This window comes from Xiphophorus hellerii, chromosome 14 (assembly GCF_003331165.1).
Source record: "Xiphophorus hellerii strain 12219 chromosome 14, Xiphophorus_hellerii-4.1, whole genome shotgun sequence".
NCBI lineage: Eukaryota > Metazoa > Chordata > Actinopteri > Cyprinodontiformes > Poeciliidae > Xiphophorus > Xiphophorus hellerii.
Genome location: NC_045685.1, coordinates 18,007,392 through 18,031,146, shown reverse-complemented (window position 1 = coordinate 18,031,146; position 23,755 = coordinate 18,007,392). Strand labels below are relative to the sequence as shown.

Sequence of the window (23,755 nt, the reverse complement as noted above, 5' to 3'; positions counted from 1 at the left end):
ACCACTCTATTCTCATAATTTAAAATTCATTTTGTATCCTGGCCCTAATGTTTTGTCATAAAGTTGACCTGTATTCAAAGTCCAAATAAATAAAAGCTCCAAAAATGTGCTTGTCAAACAAGATGGCTGCCCGGGACGTGCTGACATCACTGAACTATGGAAACTCAATGGACTCAAACATGGAAAAAAATCAAGATTTTACCAAAAATTATTTTTCACCCATCTCTACTCTCATGCATTTTTTTTGCCAAATGAAAATAATCTTGATGTTACATATTAGCCAAGTCAAAATGTATTAAAGCAATTAAATGCACTCATCTGTTTTTGTCTAATTGCTTTTATTCATGTTTTAAAATGATAGTAACAGGCACATTTAAAAATAAAACCCCACAACCTGCAAAACACCAATTTAGATCTAATCAATTTTGAGAGAACATAATAAACGTTTCTCTGTTAATGTGACTATTTTCCAATTAACTTTAGCCTTTACAGTTAAATCCTGTTCATTAAAAAATATATATTTTATCTCATGAAGAGGACTAAGAAGAAAAAATATGTTTCAGAGTCTTTCTCACTAATCACATGGATGACGTATTAAATCTGGTTCTTACCTGGACAGGTGAGAGTTCTTGTTTTCAGGTGAGTTGTCTAGCAGGTGTGGGAATGTCTGTCCTGAGCCCCATGCAGGAATATAAGTAACACAGGTAGAACCGACGCCACTTATAGCTTTTGACACACCCACGATTAGAAAGATGAGTGTGTGGGATTTCCCCCCTACCAACTTCTCTTTCTCCTTCTCTGCAGATTTTCCTCCTACCTGCACAGCCAAATTCTCCAGAAATATTCAGATCTTTAACCTCTTTCCTTATCGTTCGAGTTACCTTCCTCGCATCTCCGACTGGTTCACCGGTTTTAAGGCTTTTTTAGGGACCACTTATTGCAGTGACACAGAGGAAAACTAAATAGGTTTTCCATCAGTGCAGAACACACACACACACGCCCACACATACACAGTTGACTTTATCTCACTGCATTTTTCTAGATAAAGACTCGCATGTAAAAACACACTCATGCATAAAGAAAGTCACATAATAACTAACGTTTGTGTGCTCAGGTGTTGGTTTATGAACACTGTGAATAAGTTAAGCAGCTAAAACACACACACAGCAAATCTGTTTTTTCCTCAGGAAGGACAGAGTCGGGTCAGGAGATCCTGCGGGTTTGGATCAGCTGCGTGTCTGTGTGGCTTCAGCACATGGTAGGTATATTGTGGGGAAGTGTTGGCTCTGTGTCATCCTAGCAACAATACTTACTAAAATCCAGAGCCGTTTTAGACCAACGTAGCTACCAAATTAGACCAACGATGACAGTAACTCCTAAACAGTTGAGCTATTGACCAGAAAGCTGTCTTTTTTCTGCAACTTTTGATTTGGATAGACTTTAATTTTTAAAAAAGACATAGAAAACATAGTATGGTTTTATTATAGATTATCATGAGGTGAATGAATGAGGCATAACCAAGATTTAGCCACTCAGCTGAGGCATAGTAAAACTTTTAAAGGGGATATATTATGCAAAGTTTACACTTTGCATATTTTTATACGTACATTTGGGTCTACTACTTCTAAAATGACTCAAACACTTAAAAAATCACCCAGATACTTTTTTGGCAGCAAGTTAATGTTTTTTGGAGTCTGGAAAATGAGCTGTTTCAACAACCTTCCAATTGTTCAATCAATCAATCAATTTTATTTGTATGTCACATTTCATCGATTGATTTCATTGACATCATAAAAAACACAGAACACACAGTCAACAACTGAAACATTACATTTTGTCAAGTAGCATCATTACACATCAAAATGTTGATGTTTCATTTATAATGTTTCAAAAGCAATTCTAAGCTGGTGGGAATTTAGTTAATTAAAGGCACTCTGCTTTGGCTGGTCAGTCACATTGGACAGACATTTCACCGTTATCTAGCAACACTAGCAGAGCTCCAGCACATTTGGCCAGCTGGTTTGACCACTGTACGCGTGCAACTCCACATACAGCGGAAAAGAGAAGCGTTTTGTTGTTGACTTCCCATCCATAAACTGCTTAATGCATTCTTGTTAGTTGTACAGGAGGCTCTACTTTTGCTTTTCAAAGATGCATGATAACATGAGTGAAAGATCTGATCCAAAAATCACTTCTTCCATCTGTACAGGTTGGTACGAAATGATAGATTTGACCCCATGTGTTGTAACACATGTTGTCACTGACACATGAGGATGTCATAATGGTCGAATTTAGCATTTTAGCATTAGCTTTTGCTAAATACCATGTTGGTATAGCGTGTTAGCTGAACTAATGTTTATGATTAGTGCTTTTAGGTTAGCACAACTAACTATCTAATTAGCGGTGCCACCACTACAAATCTTACTAGGTAACTTTATCCAGGGATCATCAAGATTTTATAGACATAGCCATAACAATCACCCTAATCTTTAGCTCCTTCTGCAAACTTTCAATAAGATTCAGGTCTGAATTCTGGTCCATATTATTTCTAGTCAGACAAACCTTGTTTGTGACTTTAAAGGATTACTTTAAACTTAAATCTGTTGGAGTAATGCTCAGTTTTTTTCATTCAAACATGCAAACATCTTGTAAAGAATCATCATGCTGCCCCAAACATTTCCACTCTGATGGAAAGAGGAATGTGTGACATCATCTTCTTTATGGCACGCTCTAACTCAAAGCTGTTAGCTGACACCGATCCGTGCATTCAGTCACAGATTCTACAGTTTCCTCCGATTACTTTCCCACCGGCGGGGAAAAGCCGAAACGATGGGTCTGAATGAGCCGCAGCACCTCATCAGCAGAGAGACGGGACACACACACACACCCACACACACACATTTACTCCAAGGTGACTCAGCGAGGTCACTGATGTTTCTGTCGCTCAGGGGCTCTGCCGCTTTCCGATGTCATGGAAACCACAGCATCTCAAGGATGTCGTTAAAGTGTCCACCTTGACTCCAAACTTGTTCATGTAATCTGTGTGTGCGTGTGGGTTATATCACATCCTTCTGCTTGTGTGAGTGTGTTTCTGTTACATGTGTGTGTGTCATTTTGGGCACACAGACAAAGTAAAGAGAAGATTAGACAAAGTTTTTCTGTTTCTAAGATGACTGGCTCGTATAAAATCATGTACCCAACCATGTGGACGGGACAGACATCCACAATTGTTTTTACTTCTTTGTTTTTGTCCCATTTATGGCTTGAAAGCTTGGTGTTACAGATGCAAATAATCTATTAATGAGTTAATCTGAAGTCAGTTGATCTCATCTATCAACTAATGATTAATTGATAAGCGGCCATTTTCTTAAAAACCTGAGTTTTCTCAAGTATCGAGGGCCAACCATCTTTCTATAACATAAAGTAAATTTAAGTACAGACAGTGCAACAATATCATTCTGGTATTCATGAATGCAGTTTTTTAAAATCATTTTATTCAGCTCCTGTGCATAAGCAGCAATCCTTTTTATTGATTAAAAACAGGTATCTATCAGAAGGTCTGACACTCTGTGTCCTCCATGGAGCAGAAGGTGCAGTGGCATTGCAGAGCCATTGGGTAGTGGTAGAGAGGGGAGACGTTGGGCAGGCAGCCCGGCAGCCGGGCCGTCATGTGTCGGATGCGGCTGTAGGTGCAGACGCGGTGGTGTCGGTGGATGTACGGGGGCTCGATTATCGGTCTCTGCAGGGTGCACGAACACAAAACACATCAAAGGGAGCTGCAAACTGGTTGTTCTTACCTATTTTATGAAATATACCTGCCATAATTTTACAGGAATATAGTAAGGTAATTTTATTTATATAGCACATTTTCAGCAACAAGGTAGTTCAAAGTGCTTTACGTGAATTAGAAGGAAATACAAACAAAACAAGAAAGACAAAAAGGAAAAGGACAAAGCTAAACATTGGTTCCCCATGGTTAATAAAAATAAGTAATTTATAAACTAATTGGGGGTTTCTCTGGATCCCCTAGAGAAAGAGGATCCTTTCTCTTGGGGAGAAAGGATTAGTAAATGCCTCTCTGAATTAGAGAGGCATTTACTAAGTGTTGGTTCTCCATGTTTGGTAAGATTAGTGAGGTATAAAATTAAATGTTTGTTAACAATAAAACTAAATGTTGGTTCTAGTTGTTCTGGGTTGAGTTCTAGATTACATAAAGCTAAATGATGGTTTTCCATTTAGCTTTCGGGGTCTCTAAGTAAAATAGTGACAGGACTTCATATAAATGCAACAGGTCCAATTCAGTTGTTGCAGTGCAGTTTAGAACAGTTCAAATTGAATTGAAAAATTGAAATTGAAATCCAGTACTATAGAGTTTATTCCATTTATACACAATAGCAAGTTTTAGTAAATTGTACAATTATTAGTTGTAGAAAATCTCTCACAGGTCTAATGAAGCAAACAGAATATTTGATTATTATTTAATTTGTTGAATTAATTCAAAGTCATTAATTTGACTAAATTAATGAATATAAATAAAATTATCAATATTTATTAATTGATTCTGGTGAAATATAACATGAAAACACTTATTTTAAATCATATCTTCACATTTTAGACTTTTATTCTTCCATAGATTAAATATTTTTTACATATGTTCTCTTTTATAAATAGGATTTAGAAAGTTCTGGTCGTTGTTTTACCTCCCAGGTATGACAGCGCCCCCAGCAGGCCTCCGTGGTGATGTGCAGCCCCTTACAGCCTGGCTTCTGGGCCACAAAGGAGAACTCGCGCACTGCGCAGCCCCGGAAACTCTGGAGCGGCGTTGTCATGGAGACGCACACCACGGTTGCCGCGGCAACAAGGAGGAGGAGTACGGAGAGGGAAAGGAGACGCAGCGGCATGCTGGGTATGTTGGAAACACATGAAAACAGTTACAACTCACTAGTTTTGGTTAAATAAAGCGCTAAAATATTTGTATTTAGCTTTTTGTCAGGTCAAAATGTAATGATTAAAACTGGACAAACTATTCCATACCTTTTTATTATTGTTATAAAGTATGATTTCGGTCATGTAATGGTCTAATTAAAAGAGAGCACTTAAAAGCATTTTTTAAATCTAGCCTAAACACATAAATGTTGAACAAAAAAAAAGATTTTTCTCTCTTTTTGCATGAGAGTGAAACTTATCAAATTACAAGGTGATGTTTATTTTTTAAAAATTACTTTCAGACCACAAAAATGTCTTCAAGTTGTACATATAACATGGAGGGGAAATGGTGTCTGGTGCTTTTGCTTAACTGACACACAATCAAGGATTGTTTACTTATTAATGCTGTTTTATTCATTAATAATAATAAACCTTTTGACAATAAATTATCCGTACTGCGCTTTGTAGAGAAAACTACATTAAGCCATCTTACTTATCTATTCCAGCTATGCCATTTTAATGATTATTTTTCAGCATAGTAATAAAGAATCCTCACCTTTTAAGCTGAGAACTTGTTCAGGTTTCAGCTGCTTGTGTCTCTCAGTCTGGACAGTCCGGTGAATGGAACCAATCTGTCCCTCTTGTTGTTCTTAGAAGGCCATTAGGGTGGACGGACACTCTGACATCATAGCAATTCAATGAAATCCCATTAGATACCCCAAGTCAGAAATAATAGAGTTCCTGGAAAATACTCGTGCTTGTCTATATTTTCTTAACCTCAGTCTGCATCCATCTTTGAGTGTGTGTGTGTGGGTGTGTGTGGGTGTGTGTGTGTGTGTGTGTGCACTTCTGGCTCGGTGTGCTGTGAGTGAAGGAGTGGCAGAACTGACCCTCCATAACAAATGTATACATAAAGTTTGTTATAACTGGGACTTTAAACTGTTCAAATCAGAGAAATGCTGATTGTTACTGAGTACAAAAAAGTTTCTATAGATTAGAAGTTGTTTTATGACAATAAATGTTCACTATCGTCCAAGAAACAGGATCATAGAAAACTGTGCGAGGAATACCGACAATCAAATAAATGCTCACTTTTCCAACTCCTGACTCACCATTATACAACAAACATTACGTTTTTCCTCAAGTATATCAGAATAATATTATCTTCCCTGTGAAAATGCATATTGAGCACTTACCTTAAAACACACTACCCAGTTGTTTAAACAGTTTGTAATAATAGACAGTTAGAGTGAATATTTTACATTAATACATTTTTTCCTGTTAATTTAGCCCTGACACTGACAAAACAAGGTCACTTCTGCTCATTATTAAAGGTAAAATCGTGTATGAATATGTTTCAGTTAATTTATTCATTCATCGATTTGGTTTTGACTCTAGATTAACCATATTTATGCATTTATTTATGGTTTGTTGTGTGTTTCTGTATTGCTCTGAATTGCCCAGTGTTTGCTGGAGATGGGCACCAGCAGCCCCTGTAAGGATATGATGGATGTTTGGTTCCTCGGTGAATCAGACATCAAATAAACTCAGTGGTACTTTACGTGTGTCTGTTACCGCGCCTGCAGCAGTTCAAACTTAGTTAGTATGACCTCATCAGACTGGGCCTGCAGAACGTTAGAGAACAGCACCAAATCAGACATGACACCAGTGTGGACGGTTGGCATCCAGTTAATGACAGTAGAGTTCAGTGGAAAGATGTTTAAAAATCCCAGGGAGCTTCATAAAGCTGAGAGAAGCTAAAAGTTGTTAATTTCAAGAAAGAGATACTCAAACAGGTTTTTACCATGTTTGATTTGGTAGTTCTGTTTGTGTGTGTGTGTGTGTCTATCGGGTTTTTATATCTTTATGGGAACCTATTTCTGTCTACAAGGTGGGGTTATGGGGACCATTGCTCCTTGTGGGGACATATTCTTGGTCCCTATGAGGCAAATTGTTGTTTTTGAGTTAGTGGTTAGGTCTGTGTTGGTTAGGTTTAGGGTAAAGGTTAAGGTAAGGGTTAGGTATGTAATGGTTAGGGTTAGGATTATGGTAAGGGTTAGGCTGTAGAAATTAATGGAAGTCAATGTGAAGCCCCCACAAGTGATGAAAACACGACTGTGTGTGTGTGTGCCCGTCCACTAGCAAACACTTTGTGTTTCAAATTTATAATTCTTCTTAATGTGACACATGTAACACACACATATACAAGCTACTATTTTTGAAAAGCTGATAGTTTAATTATTTATTAAAAACATGTCTCTTGATATACACTGCCTGGCCAAAACAAAAGTCGCCACCAAAAAATGGTCACACTCTCTAATATTTTGTTGGACCGCCTTTAGCTTTGATTACAGCCCGCATTCGCTGTGGCATTGTTTCAATAAGCTTCTGCAGTGTCACAAGATTTATTTCCATCCAGTGTTGCATTAATCTTTCACCAAGATCTTGTATTGATGATGGGAGAGTCTGACCACTGCGCAAAGCCTTCTCCAGCACATCCCAAAGATTCTCAATGGGGTTAAGGTCTGGACTCTGTGGTGGCCAATCCATGTGTGAAAAAGATGTCTCATGCTCCCTGAACCACTCTTTCACAATGTGAGCCCGATGAATCCTGGCATTGTCATCTTGGAATATGCCCATTCCATTTGGGAAGACAAAATCCATTGATGGAATAACCTGGTCATTCAGTATATTCAGGTAGTCAGCTGACCTCATTCTTTGGGCACACAATGTTGCTGAACCTAGACCTGACCAACTGCAGCAACCCCAGATCATAGCACTGCCACAGGCTTGTACAGTAGGCACTAGGCATGATGGGTGCATCACTTCACCTGCCTCTCTTCTTACTCTGATGCACCCATCACTCTGGAACAGGGTAAATCTAGACTCATCAGACCACATGACCCTCTTCCATTCCTCCAGAGTCCAATCTTTATGCTCCCTAGCAAACTGAAGCCTTTTTTTCTGGTTAGCCTTACTGATTACAGGTTTTCTTACGGCTACACAGCTGTTCAATCCCAACCCCTTGAGTTCCCTTCGCATTGTGCGTGTGGAAATGCTTTTGCGTTCACAATTAAACATACTCCTGAGTTCTGCTGTTGTTTTTCTTCGATTTGATTTGACCAAACGTTTAAGTAATCGCCGATCACGATCATTCAGGATTTTTTTCCGACCACATTTCTTCCTGGAAGACGATGCTTCCCCACCATCCTTCCAGTTTTTAATGATGCGTTGGACAGTTCTTAACCCAATTCTAGTAGTTTCTGCAATCTCCTTAGATGTTTTCTCTGCTTGATGCATGCCAATGATTTGACCCTTCTTATACAGACTAACGTCTTTTCCACGACCACAGGATGTGTCTTTTGCCATGGTTGTTTAAGAAATGAGGAGTTACTCATTGCATCAGCTGGGGTTAAATAACTTGTTGCCAGCTGAAAGATAATCGCCTATGCAGTACTTATCCAATAGAAGGCTTGTACCTATTTGCTTAGTTAAATCCAGGTGGCGACTTTTTTTGGCCAGGCAGTGTATATATATATATATATATATATATATATATATATATATATATATATATATATATATATATATATTTAAATTCTGTTTTTAATGTTTTAATTTAAATAATGTTTTAACTTAGACTAAGAGTGAATCTAACTCAGGCACCTTGAACATTTTAGTTTACTCTTCTAAAGTTTTTTTTTTTAACAAAGAAGTATAAGGGCCATGCTAATATTTTTTTAAATTATGACAGTAACATTATAATGTTACCAGAAAAAAGTCATAATAGTGTGAGAAATAACACAAGAATAAAGTTGTACAACCAAAAGTCATGATGTTATAAGAATAAAGTAATAAAAATGTGAAAAAAGTTGAAATCTTATGAAAATAAATTCATATTACGTGAAAAGTCACAAGAAAATAGTTATTTTATGATAACATAAATAATTATAAAAAATCAAATGAGGAATGTTGAGCATCTTGTTAAGTTATACTTTGGTGTCAGTTTTATAAATAGGACATACTTAATTTTTTAACACATCAATATTAAATTATCATTAGCAGGACTTTGAAACAGTTGTGCAAACTATTAAATTTATTTTGAAGAAAGAATCGAGACGAATTGATCAGATCTTGATCACTTTTTTCTAGTAATTTTACAACTTTATTCTGGTAATATCATGTCTTAATTCTACTAATGTTAGCACTTTATTCTTGTAATTTAAAAAAAACCTTTCAGTCTGGCCCTAATACGCCATCATATTTTTTACCTTTGGCGCAGAAGAAAAAATCTGCAATGATTGCATTGATGTTCTCTGCTTTGGAAATAGCAGATTTTTCACAAATATATTAATTTAAAAAATTTAAATAAAGCAGATAAACGTTTTTAGAACCTCTCTAAATTGCAATATTTAAAGTTTTTTTTCATAGCATTAACCGAGATAAAAGTGATGACACAAAAAACAACACAGACTCCCAGAATGTTTTCTCAAAGTGAAATTTCATTTTGTTTTTTTAGCACATAGATGTTTTTTTTCTCCAGTCTACATCCCCCAGTTGTTATGTTATTACGTACAGTAGTAAGCTTCTCTACATTCAAACCCCCCTCCCTCCCACTGATGTGTTGGTCCCCAAAATATACATCTTTTCCAACCTCTCTATCATCCTCTCTATTGTTTTTATCATCAACAAAACAAACACAGATCATTGGGCAGACAGTGCAAATCTAGACGTTCTGTGAAATTGCTACGTAACGCAGTTGTAGTTTTTATTAACATTATATTCTCGTTCTGTTGCTCTGACTTATTGCCGTGCTTTCATGTATAAACTCTTTCCGTCTCTCCTCCTTTTGCTTAATCCTTACTGCCTGTTGTCATTCAGTCCCATAGTGTCACCCCTCTGATTTAAAGCATTTTTTAAATGTAATTTGGCTCAATAAACATGGCCAAAATATAGAAATATGACAGTCAGTGAAATCAACATGAGACGTCTGCCTGTTGGGTGCGCTCTGAAAACACTCCCCTCTCCTCTCTCACTTTTAGTCTTGGATTAGGGCTGGATTAAGGTGAATTTCTCAAAATCTGAGAGCAGTGAGAGCTGGGGTTTTGTTTTCCTGGAGACAGAAACAAGCAAATCTTTTTTTTGTTTGTTTTTTTAGTTTTCAAGTCAAAACAATATAAAAAATTTAAATTAAAATGTTTAAAAAAAAAGAGTTTATGCCAGGAAGGTGAGACTTTTGTCTTGGCTTACATCAATTGTGTTTTTTAATAGTTGCTTTCCTGAATCAAGGCAAAGTTTGAAATCCATCTGAATGTTTCCAGGTTAGAGAAAAAGTTTTTTTTTAACAGTTTTATTATAACAGCAACAGCATCATTAACATTTGACATTTGACAATAACTGCTATGCAAGTTTCCCAGATTCTGTTATGAGGTAATGATATAACTGTAAGTGTTGAGCTCACCAATGTACTTTTTGAAAAATACATTTTCCTGCCTAATATTAAAAACTTTGTAGGAATCAAGATGATAATATTTAGGTCAACATTTGTTTCATTTTTAATGTAATCGTTGTTCTGACTCAGATAATTAAACGTCTGTTGCTTATGTTTGGATATTATTTTGTTTTTTCTTGATGTTTTACCTCAACCAGAATCTTAAAGGGATAATAATTCTAGTTTTATTTTGAAGTGGGGTCTGTAGAGTTGCATCAGCTGTCAACATCTTACCAGTGGATCATTCTGTGAGGTAAAATCAACAAAGCTGGAGTTTCTTAGTGAAACCTGAAGTTGAAAAAACCTGAAACTCCACTGAGAAACAAGAAATGCTATGGTGTGTTTTCACATAAAAAAGGTGTTTCGTGCATTACTTTACAATTTTTTATTCTCTGACTCAATAGATGGAGAGGTTATGGAGTTTAAAAAAACTTACTACAACTCTACCCAGAAAACTGTTAGTTATGCAACTCAATAAATTGGCTATTTGCTGTTTGGATTATGAGTTTATTGCATCTAAATCTGGGTTTAGGATCTCTGTTGCCTATGTGTTCAAGGCAAGTGCTTAACTACGCTGGACAGTAAAACAACTTTCTTTGTATTTTAAATTGCAACTAACCACTAATATATGTAACCTGACTGAATTTGATTGAATGTAATCAGATTTATTTCAACTCTTTAGGATGAAATTAATCTAATCAAATCACCCAATTCACCAAATTGTATCAACATTTCCTCCCAAAGTATTACCAGTTTATGCCATCCTTCCCCCACTTCCTCCCTGTAAAAAAACTAATTTGTAGCTTTTGACCTTATCCTATATTCTTTTGAATAAACCCCAAACCACCACACAGCTGGCATATGTATATCAAAGGTGTCTGTTGATTAAAACTCAAAACATTTTAAATGTCAGATTGGAATCATCTTTGCTGCCACCTAGTGGTGAGTTCTGCCAAATTAGGCCTAATTTGGAAAATTTGCATGCAATTACCCATATTTATACTTATTCTATAGGCACTATATTCTAATGATAAATCTCAGCTTAATTAAGGATGAGTTTGACACAAAAACAGACAAAAAATATGTATATGCTCGGAAATAAATTCAGGTAGCTGGAGGTTAAACCATCAGTTTATGTTTCATTGTTGTATTTTCATGACCTTTTGACATAAACTGTCATAAAAATGTTTAAATGTCAAATGTAATTCCATTTAATTGTTTAATGTGATCTAAAAGCACTGTGTTACACCCTGTTTCCATATATTTTGGTTCTGATCCTCAATTGACCCGCCGATTGAAGTCACAAAAACACCTTACAGCCGACTCAGAGCAGAACATGGAGAGTTTTTGTAAATAGTTGGATGTCAAAGACTTTAGAAAAAACAGTTTGAAACAAAATGTTCTGTGGTAGATGCCGCCATGTTGTGATTTACAAAATACGGTATGAAACGACCAGAGCTGCAATGATACAAAATGTTTAAAAGGCTAAGTGACCAGGATGATATTTGCAATGAACTGGAATAATTTAAAGACGCTGAACTGAGCTTAATTTCGGGAGATGTTGATAAAATAAGACAGACTATTTAAAATCCTTCTTCACCCAATGGAAGTGGAAACTTTACTCCTAAAGTTGCAAATAAAATGAATTTCACAACTTTGTTGATTCAGGCTTGATCTGGTGTGTGTTTGTAAGAGTTTCTGAAGGTTTGCCACAAAGCAGCTGACAGGCAGCTCTGCGTTTTTAGCATTTAAAAAAAGAAACAATCACTTACATCATGCGGTACATTCGAGAATCAAACCCCATATCCCTTAAAAAAGGAGAGGAGAGAGAAAACGAAACAAAGAGAAAACTGATTCTTCCTCTCAATCTCTGTCACTCTTTCTAAGCTCGTCTTCTGCTCACCGATTCTCTCACTGAAAACACACACTCACTCACACACACACACACACACGCATCCACAACCTGAACATCACCTCCAAATAAGGTTACATTTCCTGATCAAATAGAAAATAAATAGCATCAGAATTGATTTTTTCCCCCCACAAAATGAACAAAGTCATACAAAAAGACAATAAAATAAACAACATAATTACAAAGCAAAATCATTTCTCGTCAAATTTACAAATAATGTACCTTAAGACAATGTGAATATCACGGACGCAGCAGGAGATAAAACAAGAGTTTCTTTTATCCTGTCTGACTCCCTACAAACACACAGATTATCCTGAAAGAATGAAAATATTGCTAAAATAACTTTTTTCTGTTTTTCTCCCCTCTCTTCATCCCACTACTCTATTTTAATGATCAGACAAGAATGAACAATGATTCTGTTGATTCACAATGAAAAAAGTTTTCATCTCCACGGTCACCTTCTAGCAGCTTCAGGTCGGCCGGACTTACAGACGCTCCGGGTTCGGAAATCCAACCGGACTGCAGCGCTTTTTTTTCCTTTTAGTTTGAAACCGCTGTAGTGTGCTTCATTTGTTTTACACCTGCTTAACCAAACTACTGCGTTAAATCAACTATTGTTCCCATCAGGGGTTCATCCTAATTAGAGCAGAGCAGCAAACTGTTTTATTAGCAAGTTGGGCTGTAGCTGCATTTCCACCACTTTACCAGCTGGTGGCAGTAGAGAGACGGCTGCATTTCATCCAGGATGGGGTGAAGAAGATGGCACCTAGCTAACATGCATGTAGCGTGATTCGTATGTTTTGCACATGTGCTAAAAGAAATACTACCAGCTGGGAGGGAATTTTTATCTCTTTTTTTTGTCTTTTTGTATTTCACTGTAATCATAAAAAATAATATATGGCGTAAAAGGAATAAGAAGATAAAAACTATTTAATCACATTTGATAGGTTTTTCAGAGGTTGCATCGACAGCGTAAATATCTTATAGTACCCTGAGTCCAATACAATTCCACTGAATTATAATCTACAAACTAAATTATGACACTTAGAATTCATTCAAGTGTCTTTGGCATTTCTGATGTCTTACGGACTTGGCATGATGTTAAACACGTGCACACGTAGATGAGCAAACCGATAAAACGCCATCGAAGCCTAAATTATGCGCTCGTCATTCTTTCCATACACATTTTGTTTAACTTTTGTTTTGTTGAGGAGTACGGAATTTTTTAACTGCCAGAACTTGGAAATAAATTCAGGAGCAGCATCTTGTTAAATCAAGAAAACGTTTTTGTTATAACAAGATTCAGATCTTGTTAAAACCAAAATATCTTCTCATTTAAGTAAGAAGGGTTGTGACAGTAAATAGCAACATATCCTGAGATTTTTAGAAGTCATCCAGTGGAAAAGGGGTAAGGAGAGTTGTAGTGAGCCACTTTACGCCTTTTTAACGAGACGTAATCTGTCAGAAAAGCATTTTTACATGAGAAACTTTCTTCTTTTAACAAGTTTTACATTTCCTTTTACCGAGATATAAAACTCATCTTATTATATAGCGAGTAACTTTCTCAGTGTAACATTTTTGCGTCTTATCAACAAACATTTCTTGTTTTAACAAGCTTTGCATCTTGTTATGATGACTAAGCTTTCTTGTTTTAACAAGAAATTGTCTCGTATTAACACATTTTGCATCTCCTTATAACAAGAAATAAAACTTCTCGTTTTGACTAGATATCGCTCCTAATTTTCTTACCAAGATCTGGCAGTTAAGTGCTTCCGTAGGGAAGGCAGTGCAACACGTTTGCTTCTCTAAGGTCACTGCTGATCTCTTTCCGATTTGGCGTTGTGTTAATTAACACCCACCATCTTGCTCCAGACCTAAAAACCTGATAAAACTCCTGCTTTATAGAAATGGCCACACTTCCTACTGATTAATTCTGTAAGTGTATTTTATTCACATTATTTTGCTGTTACTTTTTTCTCTTCAATTATAGAAAAAGAGAAAGAATGTGCTTAGTTTTTCCCATACATATGTGTTTGTAGTAAAATCCAAATGTGGTCTATGATGGTTGCAGCACGTCACCAATGTCAAACATTTCAAAGTAAAAGAAAAACAGCTGCTGCCCGTCCAGTTCATTCCCCCTCGTTAAGGTCTGTTAAAGGGGTATTCTGCTGAATTTCAGCACTCACATTACGGCCTCACACTGCGTAAAAATTAAGATTTCCAGTCGGCCTTCCCCTTTTTATGGTTTCTGCTACACTAGTGTTTCTCCCATAATACACTACAGAAATATCCAGACGTATGTATATCTATATATATTTATATATATATAAAAACATCATCATCAGTAGTAGTTAGAGTAAAGTAGTAGTAGTAGAGTAACAAGTAAGAAGAAGGAACAATATTGTACTTGATACCAGAGTCATCACCTTCGTCATTAAGGTGCTCCGTCGGTGGCGCCCAGAAGAGTGGGAGGAGTCAGCGCCACACCTGGCTGTTTGTGTCTGAGTAAATCTGTGTGTGTGCAGGTGTTTTGTTTGTGTGAGATTCGTCTCCACAGCTCCTTCCTCTGATATTTACAGCAAATACCTACATGCTTGTGGGTTGCTTGTGTGCAGCGATCGCTTTGGGACATTTGTGTGAAATTGCTTCGCCTGTGTTTGTGCTATGCACACGAGGAGTTAGCATCTTTCGGCCAAACAGATAAAGATGAGGCCACAATACGGACTCTGTTGGTCGAATGTCGAGACGAGTTGGACACCAAAAGAGACGCTTTCTTTTTGTCTCTAGTTTTGCAGTTTACTAAACAGGATATTAAATAACGCGACAGTCTGCACCTGTTTGGAGTTATGATCTGCAACATGTACAGCTAAAAGTGAACCAGTTTCACACAACGCTGTCGGAAAGAAGGTACAGCTTTTGCATCACAGAGATCGCACCTTTGTACAAGAAGCTGCCACCTCCATGATACAAGATAAATAAAAACAACGGATTTTATACCTTTTCTGTCTCCCAACACTTTCACCACCAACCTCAAGTCCCACCACCCTTTCCCCAGTATTCCCCCTCCTGTGTGCAGCGGCGCCTAGGTGGCGCTCTCCCCGGCTCCGGTGGAGGCGCCGCTGGGTTTGGGCTCGGGCGGGTCGGACTGGGCCATCTGCGGAGACGAGGGGCTCAGCGGGTCTCCTCTCTCGCCCCGCTCCTGGAGGTTGCGCTGGTTCCTGGCGGCCTCCGTTAGCATCTGCATGCGCCGCTCCTGGTACTCCTCCAGGCCTCGCCAGAGGTCGGCACGCTCCCGCTCCCGCTTCATCTCCCTGGCCGGGCGCAGAGACAGAAACCAGCAAGGTTACGAGAGAAGAGAAGGATTTTATTTAGGAAAACTCACTGAAGAGCCATGAATTACTACTGTAGAGTTACACAAGTCAGTAAAGTCTTTTAAAGCCAGTTTATTAAAAAAAAAACTGCAGAAAAATAATCCTTCATTCCACTCCTTTTTCCATTTCTTTCTTCCTTGTGTCCTTCCTTCTTTTTTCCTTCCCTTCCTTCCCTCCTTCTGTACTAATGCCATTTCTTCCTTTGTTCTTTCTGTCCTTCTTTCCATCCTTCCTTCCCTTTCTTTCATTCTTTTTCCTTCCTTCTGTCCTCCCTTCTTTCTTTTCTTCCATCCATCCTTCCTTCTTTTTCCCTTCCATCTTTTCTTCCTTTTTTCTTTCCTTTCTTTCTTGTGTCCCACTGCCTTTTCCTTCTGTTTTTTCTTTCTTCCTTCCTTCTCTTTTTCCTTTCCTGCTTCCTTCCTTCCTCTCATCCTTCCTTGTGTCCTACTGCCATGTTTCCTTCATTACTTCCTTCCTTCCTTCTTTTCTCTAATTCTGATTTCTCTATTTAAAGTTCGGACCACAGTAGAAATATCTGCCATAAAATCTAAGTAATCTTCAATATTTTCATATTCTAAAATTATTAACCAGGAAAGTCGAACATGTAAAAGCTGGAAATTTTTAATCAGTTGTGGAAATAAAATTAATTTGTGAGTTTCTTTGGAAGCGCTGCTTCACCCTTCCTTCAAAGTCGGAGAAGAACTAGTTCCTCCTCCTAGGAATAAAAGTGACTTAGTTATTTCCCTGAACTAATTCTTATCTCCAGTTTGAAACTAATAAATAAAAGGATTAGGATTTTGTTACCGGCTGACCTTAACCACACTAACCTCTGGATTACCGTCTCACTGGACAGATAATGGAACAAGATCTGATTTAAAAATTACTCCTGTTTCGTTCTGTCCCTGAACACAACACGACGGTGAGTCATACTCACTTCTGTTTCTCCACTTTGTAGGAGGCAGTGAGGTCATCAAACAGTTTGCTGTTCATCTCCATGAAGGTCTTCAGCACGTTGTAGATCAGAGACACGATGGTTCTGGAGGAGAACAGGAACACTTTGAAAATATTTACGTCTTAGGACAAAATGGACTAATTTGGATGAATCAAGATGATGGGATTAAAATGCAAATAGAGACTGACACCCCCCACCAACATTTAATAACTTTTGCAGCATAAAAATATGATGAATGAATGTGATCAGTTCATCTCTCAGCAGTACGTTTAACTTTTTAACAGTTCACTAATTCACTTTTATTCTGTGTCAACTGAACTTACATGACACAAAAGTTACACTGACAACTCACAAAGGATGAATACGCTGTTTAATTTGAAAAATAACCTCCTGTAATATGTAAATTACCAACAGACTGAGTTCAGTAGCCACAGATTTTTTTTTAGTGTTACAAAAGTCTGGGTTTGTTACAATTGTATTTTGAGTTAAAAATCAAAGTTTGAGGGTATTTAGCATGTTGGTCAACTTAAAGTTTATTTATTCTTACTGAAATTATTCTTTACCTATAGAAGAGGATTGGGGCCACTGGGGGAAAAAAAATAAATTTTCAACATTTTTATATTTCTAAAAAAAATAAGAAATTTGGGAAGTCAAAATTCTGAGATTAAGAAAAAATAATCTGAATTCTAGAGCCACAATTCTACAATGGTGTATTTAGAACATTATAGATAGAAAAAATATGGAGTAAATTTCTGCCAATTTTTTTATTTTACTTTTTAAGATGTTTTCTAGAACATTTCTGAGATTCATCTCAAAATTTCTGAGTTTTCTGGTGGAAATTTACTCCTCTAATTTTTTATATTTGGATCAATAGACGTGAATAGAGTTTGCATCAATAAATGCAAATACAATTCAAACTTTATTCTCAGAATATTGAAAAAGTCACAATTTTCTGAGTTTAAAGTTCAAATTCTGAGATTAAACTTCATAAGAATTCTGAGACAAAAACCTAAAAATTCTGAAAAGAAAATCAGAATTTTAAGAAAAAACTCTGAACTTAGAATCTGACATCAAAGTTAAAATTCTGAGATTAAAGCAAAGTTAGAATTTTAAAATTTTGTCCTTTTTTATCAGAGTTCCAGGGGAAAAAAAGTTTTTTTTTTTAGTGACCCTTATTCTCATTTGTAATATACTCTTTATATTTGACGACAGATTTGACGTTGACTTGTCTCCTTTTGGCCATAAATCTACGAGCAGAACTCCAGAAAAGCGGTAAATGAAGTTGCGCTGTGTGTCTGTGTGGCCGTACTGGTTCCAGTGCTCCTTGGAGACTCTGTAGAGCGTGGCGAACACCAGCGGCAGGATGACTTGACAGTTCTCCTCTATCAGGCTGAGGATGTACTCGTTGTTCCAGAAGTAAAGAGCGCGCTCCGCTACCTGAAACACACAGAGCGGCAGAGTCTAATCTGTGTTTGTTTCAGCTTCTAGAGTAAATCTCTAGATCGTACGATTACTGTAGTTTCCTAAGCTCCCCAGAATCATTTTTTGCTGTGTGTATGTGATTTCTGCGGGTGTTTTATTTTGTTTCTCCGGTTTGCTGCTCGTTTATCACCTGAAAGTGAGGGCTGGAGATACAGGCTGCTATCTGCCTAAAGAGAGGCTCCTGGATCCGGATGAACTGCGACGGCTCTATCACGTCCAGTATCTCCTCAATCTCCCCCAGGAACATCACCTAAAATCACCGATATGTTTTTATGTTACACATAAGGAGGAGGAGGCCATTTAAAAGATAAATCAGCTGCTGTCTTTACCTCTTTCTGAGTGCAGGTTTTGGGCCAGTACTTGAGCAACCCCCTGATGATCTGCAGAACAAAAACAGTGCAAATGATATATCTGCATTCATAACACTCTGGTTATCAAATTAGATATATGTATCTTTAAAAGTTATTAATTTAGCTTTCCAGACATTCGTTTTAGTTGGTATGCAGGCACAAACATTAACAGATACATTTTATTATCAATAATGATCCTGAGAGTAGGGAATAATGTGATCACATGACTAAATTTTAGGCCCTATAGGGCTAAAATATCTTGTTTTCCATACATGTTACACTTTTCTAATGTCTCACTCTGAATTAAATACTTGATTTGTGTTTATTGAGTTGTTGTCTTACGTATTCGGTCACTGTAGCGTCTTTCTCCATGAACTGCACCACACAGTACGCTAGCTGTAACAACAGAAGCACTCCGGTTTGAAATAAAGAACAGATAATATATCAGGTCATAGATTATTGATGAGAAATAAGGAAGATTCATTTTAGTGATGATTCTGATGAACGTTTCAGTCTTTCCAAATAAATAATGAAAAATGTGTCATGTGGAGTCCCACAAGCATTGGTCCTAGGTGCCTGATTTTTGTGGTTCATCAAGGTTGTTAAAATTTGCATTGATGCAAATTTGCAAAACTGATGGGAATGTCTTAGTACGCGCTGAAAAGTGTTTCTTTTCTCTGCATTAAACCAGAACACTGGGGCTCACACCTGCTTTGGCACGTTTCCTCGCAAGTTACTGATGATAGATGTCTCCAGAATGCTTATCACCAGCATAACAGGGGGCAGACGAGGGGTTTGTGTTCAGTGTCACCCAGTGTAGAGTCATTTTACTATCTGCTGGGCTTATTTAAGTGAAAGCAGAAGAAATAAACACAAACTCCTATATCTGAATCGATCACGCCCAGACTCTGAAACCTGTCATGGTTGGGTTTTGAGGCTGCAACTTTTGAAAAATTTGCAGTATCAAAGTTGCACTTTTTTTTCTATTCCTTTCCCTTTGCTAAATGCAGTGCCACACATTCTCTTTGGCAACATGACAAATACATTTGGCATTTGAACTGTAGTCTGAAAAACTCTCGATCTCAGAGCAACCAGACTATATATACTGCAAAAACACAAACTCTTACCAAGTATTTTTGTCTCATTTGTAGCGCAAATGTCTCAGTGCACTTAAAATAAGACAAAACTGACTTTTAACTAATATTTCAGCAATATATAGATATATATTGATTAAAAGGTACTTGTTCCACTGGCAGATTATTTCACTTAAGACATTTTTCCCACGTTATAAGTGAAATAATCTGCCAGCGAAACTAGAACTTTTTCAATCATTACTAAAGAATTATTGACTTAAAACAATAATCTCCTGAATCTACTGAAAAGTTACTTTTAAATAGTTTTTTCTCTTACACATAGTTCTCATGTGATGTCACACTTGCAAGGTTTGTAACTCACAGCCATCTTGATACATCCGCGACTAATTGTCATGAGAGTTGCTATGGAGTTGCTATGACAACAGTAAAAAAGCCACAAGCGTAGAACTAGCTCTCGCCTCGTTCCTGTCTAATTTATATATATATAGAGAGAGAGAAAGAGATATATATATTATTCTCCTTACAGTCGTCAGAGAGACGAGGCTCTTATCCCTCAGGAACCGCTGAAGGTCGGAACGACGGGTTTTCCGACCCTGTTTGAGTGAGTAGGACTACATCAGCGCTCGTCTGCGCTCACTTACGCAGAGGCCAGTCTCTATTATTCAGTGTGTGTGTGTGTGTTTTGCGGTTGCCCCCTCCACCCAGGCCGGTTGCTGTGGTGAGTGGGCGCATGTTTACTTCGGAACGAGTGATGTCACACACATAAAGTCCCTTCAGGCCAAATGTTAGGCAGAGTTTAGACCTCCTTTCTCTCTCCTCCTTATTGTGTTGCAGGTTCAATCAAACCATTTTTGTATTTTTTTTTTTTGGTTCGTTTGGGTTACATTTGGGTTGTGATTACTGCAGACTGAGTTTGTGGTGTCAGGTTGAGATGATGTTCTTCTTCAACGTTACAGAGGTACAGTTAAGGACAGAGAGGGATGTAAAAAGACTCGGGTGGAAACAGATATGTTAAGCTTAAGCACAAAGAAAAGCAGAGAGAAAAAGATGAAACTAAATCCTGCTGCTGAGAGGTGAAACTATTACAAGCATTAGAGAGGCATTAGAGGAACTGGTTGGGGTAAATATGTTGGAGTCTGTTGTCAGGTTGGGCTTGGTGGGGGAAGGAGTCATTGTTTGGCTACGGATTATGACCTTTCAGTCTTTTACAGGTGCTAAAGTGAAGATTTCACCCTATTAAGCTCGCATACAGTAGAAATATTTCTGAAACGATACGGTGTTCACCTCTAAAGAATCCGTTTCTAAGAAGAAGGAGGCAAGAGTGGCTCAATGTTCTGTAAAGTGCGGCGTTATGAAAAAGCATTTCCTCAAAGATTTCTTCTTTTTTCACACTTTAATGTTTTAGATAAACTAATTTCACATAAGAAAACAACACACAGAGTAAATTAAAAAAGGAGTTTAAAATGAAGGTTTTATTTATTAAGGGATAAAAGCACCACTAGCTAAACAGTTAGTTGCGTTAACCCTGAAGCACTAGTCCTAACTTTAGCTACACTAATGCTAGAAGCTAATGCTAATGCTCTAAATTCAGCCATATTGATACCCACCATGTGTCAATGACAACATGTGTTACGGGTACAGAAGAAATGTAACTTGCTGCACTCCTTCACAGGTGGAGAACGTAAGGAGAGGAAACTGAACTGCTGCGTAAACGGCCTTCACCCCCTTCAAAATAAGAGCATGAATATAAACGTCTACTTGAAGAATCCTTAACAGTCCATGAGCAAAACTTCAGTGCAGTAATCAAACTTTATTTAAGTGAAAGTTTATAAAACAGCAAAGTAAACTAACGCTTTAGAGTTTATCCGTAAAAATTAACTGTGCTAACTTTTTTCAAAGTTAGCAAAAATACCAATTCTCTCCAAGTTAAACCGACTAATAACATCCTTTTCACCGGCCACATCTAGGCTGATTTATGCCAGGAATATAGAAATAGCTTAAGCAGAACCTGTTCGACAACATGAAGTAGGCTAAAAGATCTCAAAAACCAAAACTCCCTGCCCAGATCTGAAGAAATTCAGTAATAGATAACACATAAACTCTTTGATATGTCTGGAAATGGTTACAAAGCTGTTGGAAAGGGAAAAAAATGTTAAGGTTTTCAACATATAGTTTTTTTTTTTAGTTTAGGTTGTTTTTGAAGCTTTTGTTCTGAACTCTGGTGCACGAGAGAGGAATATATACTTCACACAGTTAAGAAAACTGTAAAGTTATTTACATTTTCTGCAGGGTTGTCATATTTTGACATATCCGCCCAGAAGTGGGTCAGTCGTGCTCCCGCGTCCCGCCTGGCCCCATCAAAGCCAGTTGTTTGTGTGAGTGAGTTAATAATGCATGTGTGTGAAAAGCGGGGGGAGCAGAGGAATGTAGGGCACGGCGGTGCTGAGACCCAGAATGCACAAACACAGGAGCCGCCGACGTGCCGGTGCAGAACAAACTGTACCCTCTGTAGCAGCAAATAATGTGGGACGCAAATAAAACGCACAAACAGACAGCCTGCCATCTGTGTCATCAAATATTATGACTGCCTAAACACAAACACACACACACACACCAAAAGGTGAGGCGTCTTGATTATCTGTGGCGCAATCCTGCCTCCTAGTGGAAAACCTGACACATTGCAGGAGAGGTTCAGGCAGCTGAATTAAAAGCTGATTCTCTTACTTTGCTCTTTTGTTTGTTTATACCCTTAGCTGATATATGGGGTGTTTTTAGATATTGCTCATTGTTGTGTGCATAACTGCAACATTTTCTCTGGAGTTTTGTAAAGCAGCACTTAGATTATTACAAGAATAGTGTAGGAGCAGATTATGAGTGAACATATTTGTGAATGGGTTTCATGGTTCATCAGCGGTCTTTATGATAGGAACCTTTCTTGGTGATGGCAACTGTTGGTGAAACAGCTTTTTGACTTTACAGAGGCCAAGCCAATGCTTTAAGCCACCAAGGTGGTCCACCAGGGTAGAGTTGACGTGCTGAATACCAGGTGCTGTCAACAGGTGTTTGGTGGATGGAGTCGTAAAAAGTAGGATTTTTGGCTTCGATGCTCACTGATGAGCTGACTCTGACTTTAATTCAGCTGACAGCGCATCCACTCTACCCCGGTGTACCACCCTGGTGGCTTAAAGCATCGGCTTGGCCTCTGCAAATACTGTTCAATTCGTTCATATTGTGTAAAATCACAACTACAATGTATTTTATTGGGATAGACCAACATAAAGTATCAAAATAAAGCAAAACGTGGATTTAGAAATAAGTATTTAACTCTTCTAGCAGGTTTTCTTCCAGGTTTGCCTCTATTCATCGTTGATGCTGCCAGTGCTGTGTTGTAATTTTATCATGGTGTGTTCAGAGTGTTAGTTTGTTTTGTTTGTAGCCCAAATTGAGCACCTTCTTCTGTGTGGTTCTCTGTCCACTTCACAGATCCTAGCAAACTGCAAACAAGACTTCTGACTTGCTGAATACACAACTAATATCTCTCATGTGTGGATCTTTTCCAGATGACTGTTTATTGATCTCTCTGAATTGACCTTGTGTTTTTGTGTGTGTGGTTGTTTGGTGGCCTGTTGAGGTTGCACCCTCAGTTACCGCTGTAAGGACAAGCAGGTGTCGCCGACGGCTGGATGTTGTCGTGCTGAGGCTAATCACTGACCTGTGCATGGAAGATGGAGAGGGATTTTGCTGTATGCAGCGGGATGAGGACCCGCACCAGGAACTGCTTGTGTTCAGCTTTCAGCGGCAGCGCGAAGCCATTAATGATGCTAAAACACACAAAAAACAAGAATTATTATTTCTCTTATGTGCGCTTCATTTTTTTCTCACATTATTTTCTGTTCACATGGACGGAAATAAGATATAATTGACAGTTTCTTCTTTCTATCAAAGAAAGATTGAGATAATTGGAACAACACTGATTTGATGAAGGCATATTTTGATTTCCACATTTCACAGAAACAGTTTAGAAAGATTTTTGTTTTGCTTAGTTAAGAGCCAGAGACCAAATTTCTACACAAACTAAAGATAAAATGTGGCATCCGTACTGACATTTGAAGTTATTCTAACAGATTTGCTCATTTTAAATAGCATCCTTATTGTTAACTGTTTTATAACAAAGTTT

General features: G+C 37.7%; 2 protein-coding genes across 3 annotated transcripts in view; both read right to left on the bottom strand.

Moving 5' to 3' along the window:
• Positions 1-3,472: 3,472 nt before the first annotated feature.
• Positions 3,473-4,983, bottom strand: LOC116733366 (glycoprotein hormone beta-5-like). The gene is made up of 2 exons (XM_032584184.1): positions 4,701-4,983; positions 3,473-3,739 (listed from the first exon to the last, which is right to left on the bottom strand). The coding sequence occupies exons 1-2, from the start codon at positions 4,899-4,901 to the stop codon at positions 3,551-3,553; spliced, it is 390 nt and encodes a 129-aa protein (XP_032440075.1). The 5' UTR covers positions 4,902-4,983; the 3' UTR covers positions 3,473-3,550.
• Positions 4,984-9,408: 4,425 nt separating this feature from the next.
• The window catches only part of ppp2r5b (protein phosphatase 2, regulatory subunit B', beta), a 49,721-nt gene continuing 35,374 nt past the window's right edge, over positions 9,409-23,755 (bottom strand). For both annotated transcript variants that reach the window (XM_032582821.1, XM_032582822.1), the window contains 7 exons: positions 23,291-23,399; positions 18,827-18,880; positions 18,464-18,514; positions 18,265-18,384; positions 17,962-18,089; positions 16,635-16,736; positions 9,409-15,640 (listed from right to left, as the gene is read on the bottom strand). In XM_032582821.1, coding sequence (XP_032438712.1) covers positions 15,412-15,640; positions 16,635-16,736; positions 17,962-18,089; positions 18,265-18,384; positions 18,464-18,514; positions 18,827-18,880; positions 23,291-23,399 — 793 coding nt within the window. In that variant the 3' untranslated portion in view covers positions 9,409-15,411. The remainder of the gene's footprint in view (positions 15,641-16,634; positions 16,737-17,961; positions 18,090-18,264; positions 18,385-18,463; positions 18,515-18,826; positions 18,881-23,290; positions 23,400-23,755) is intronic.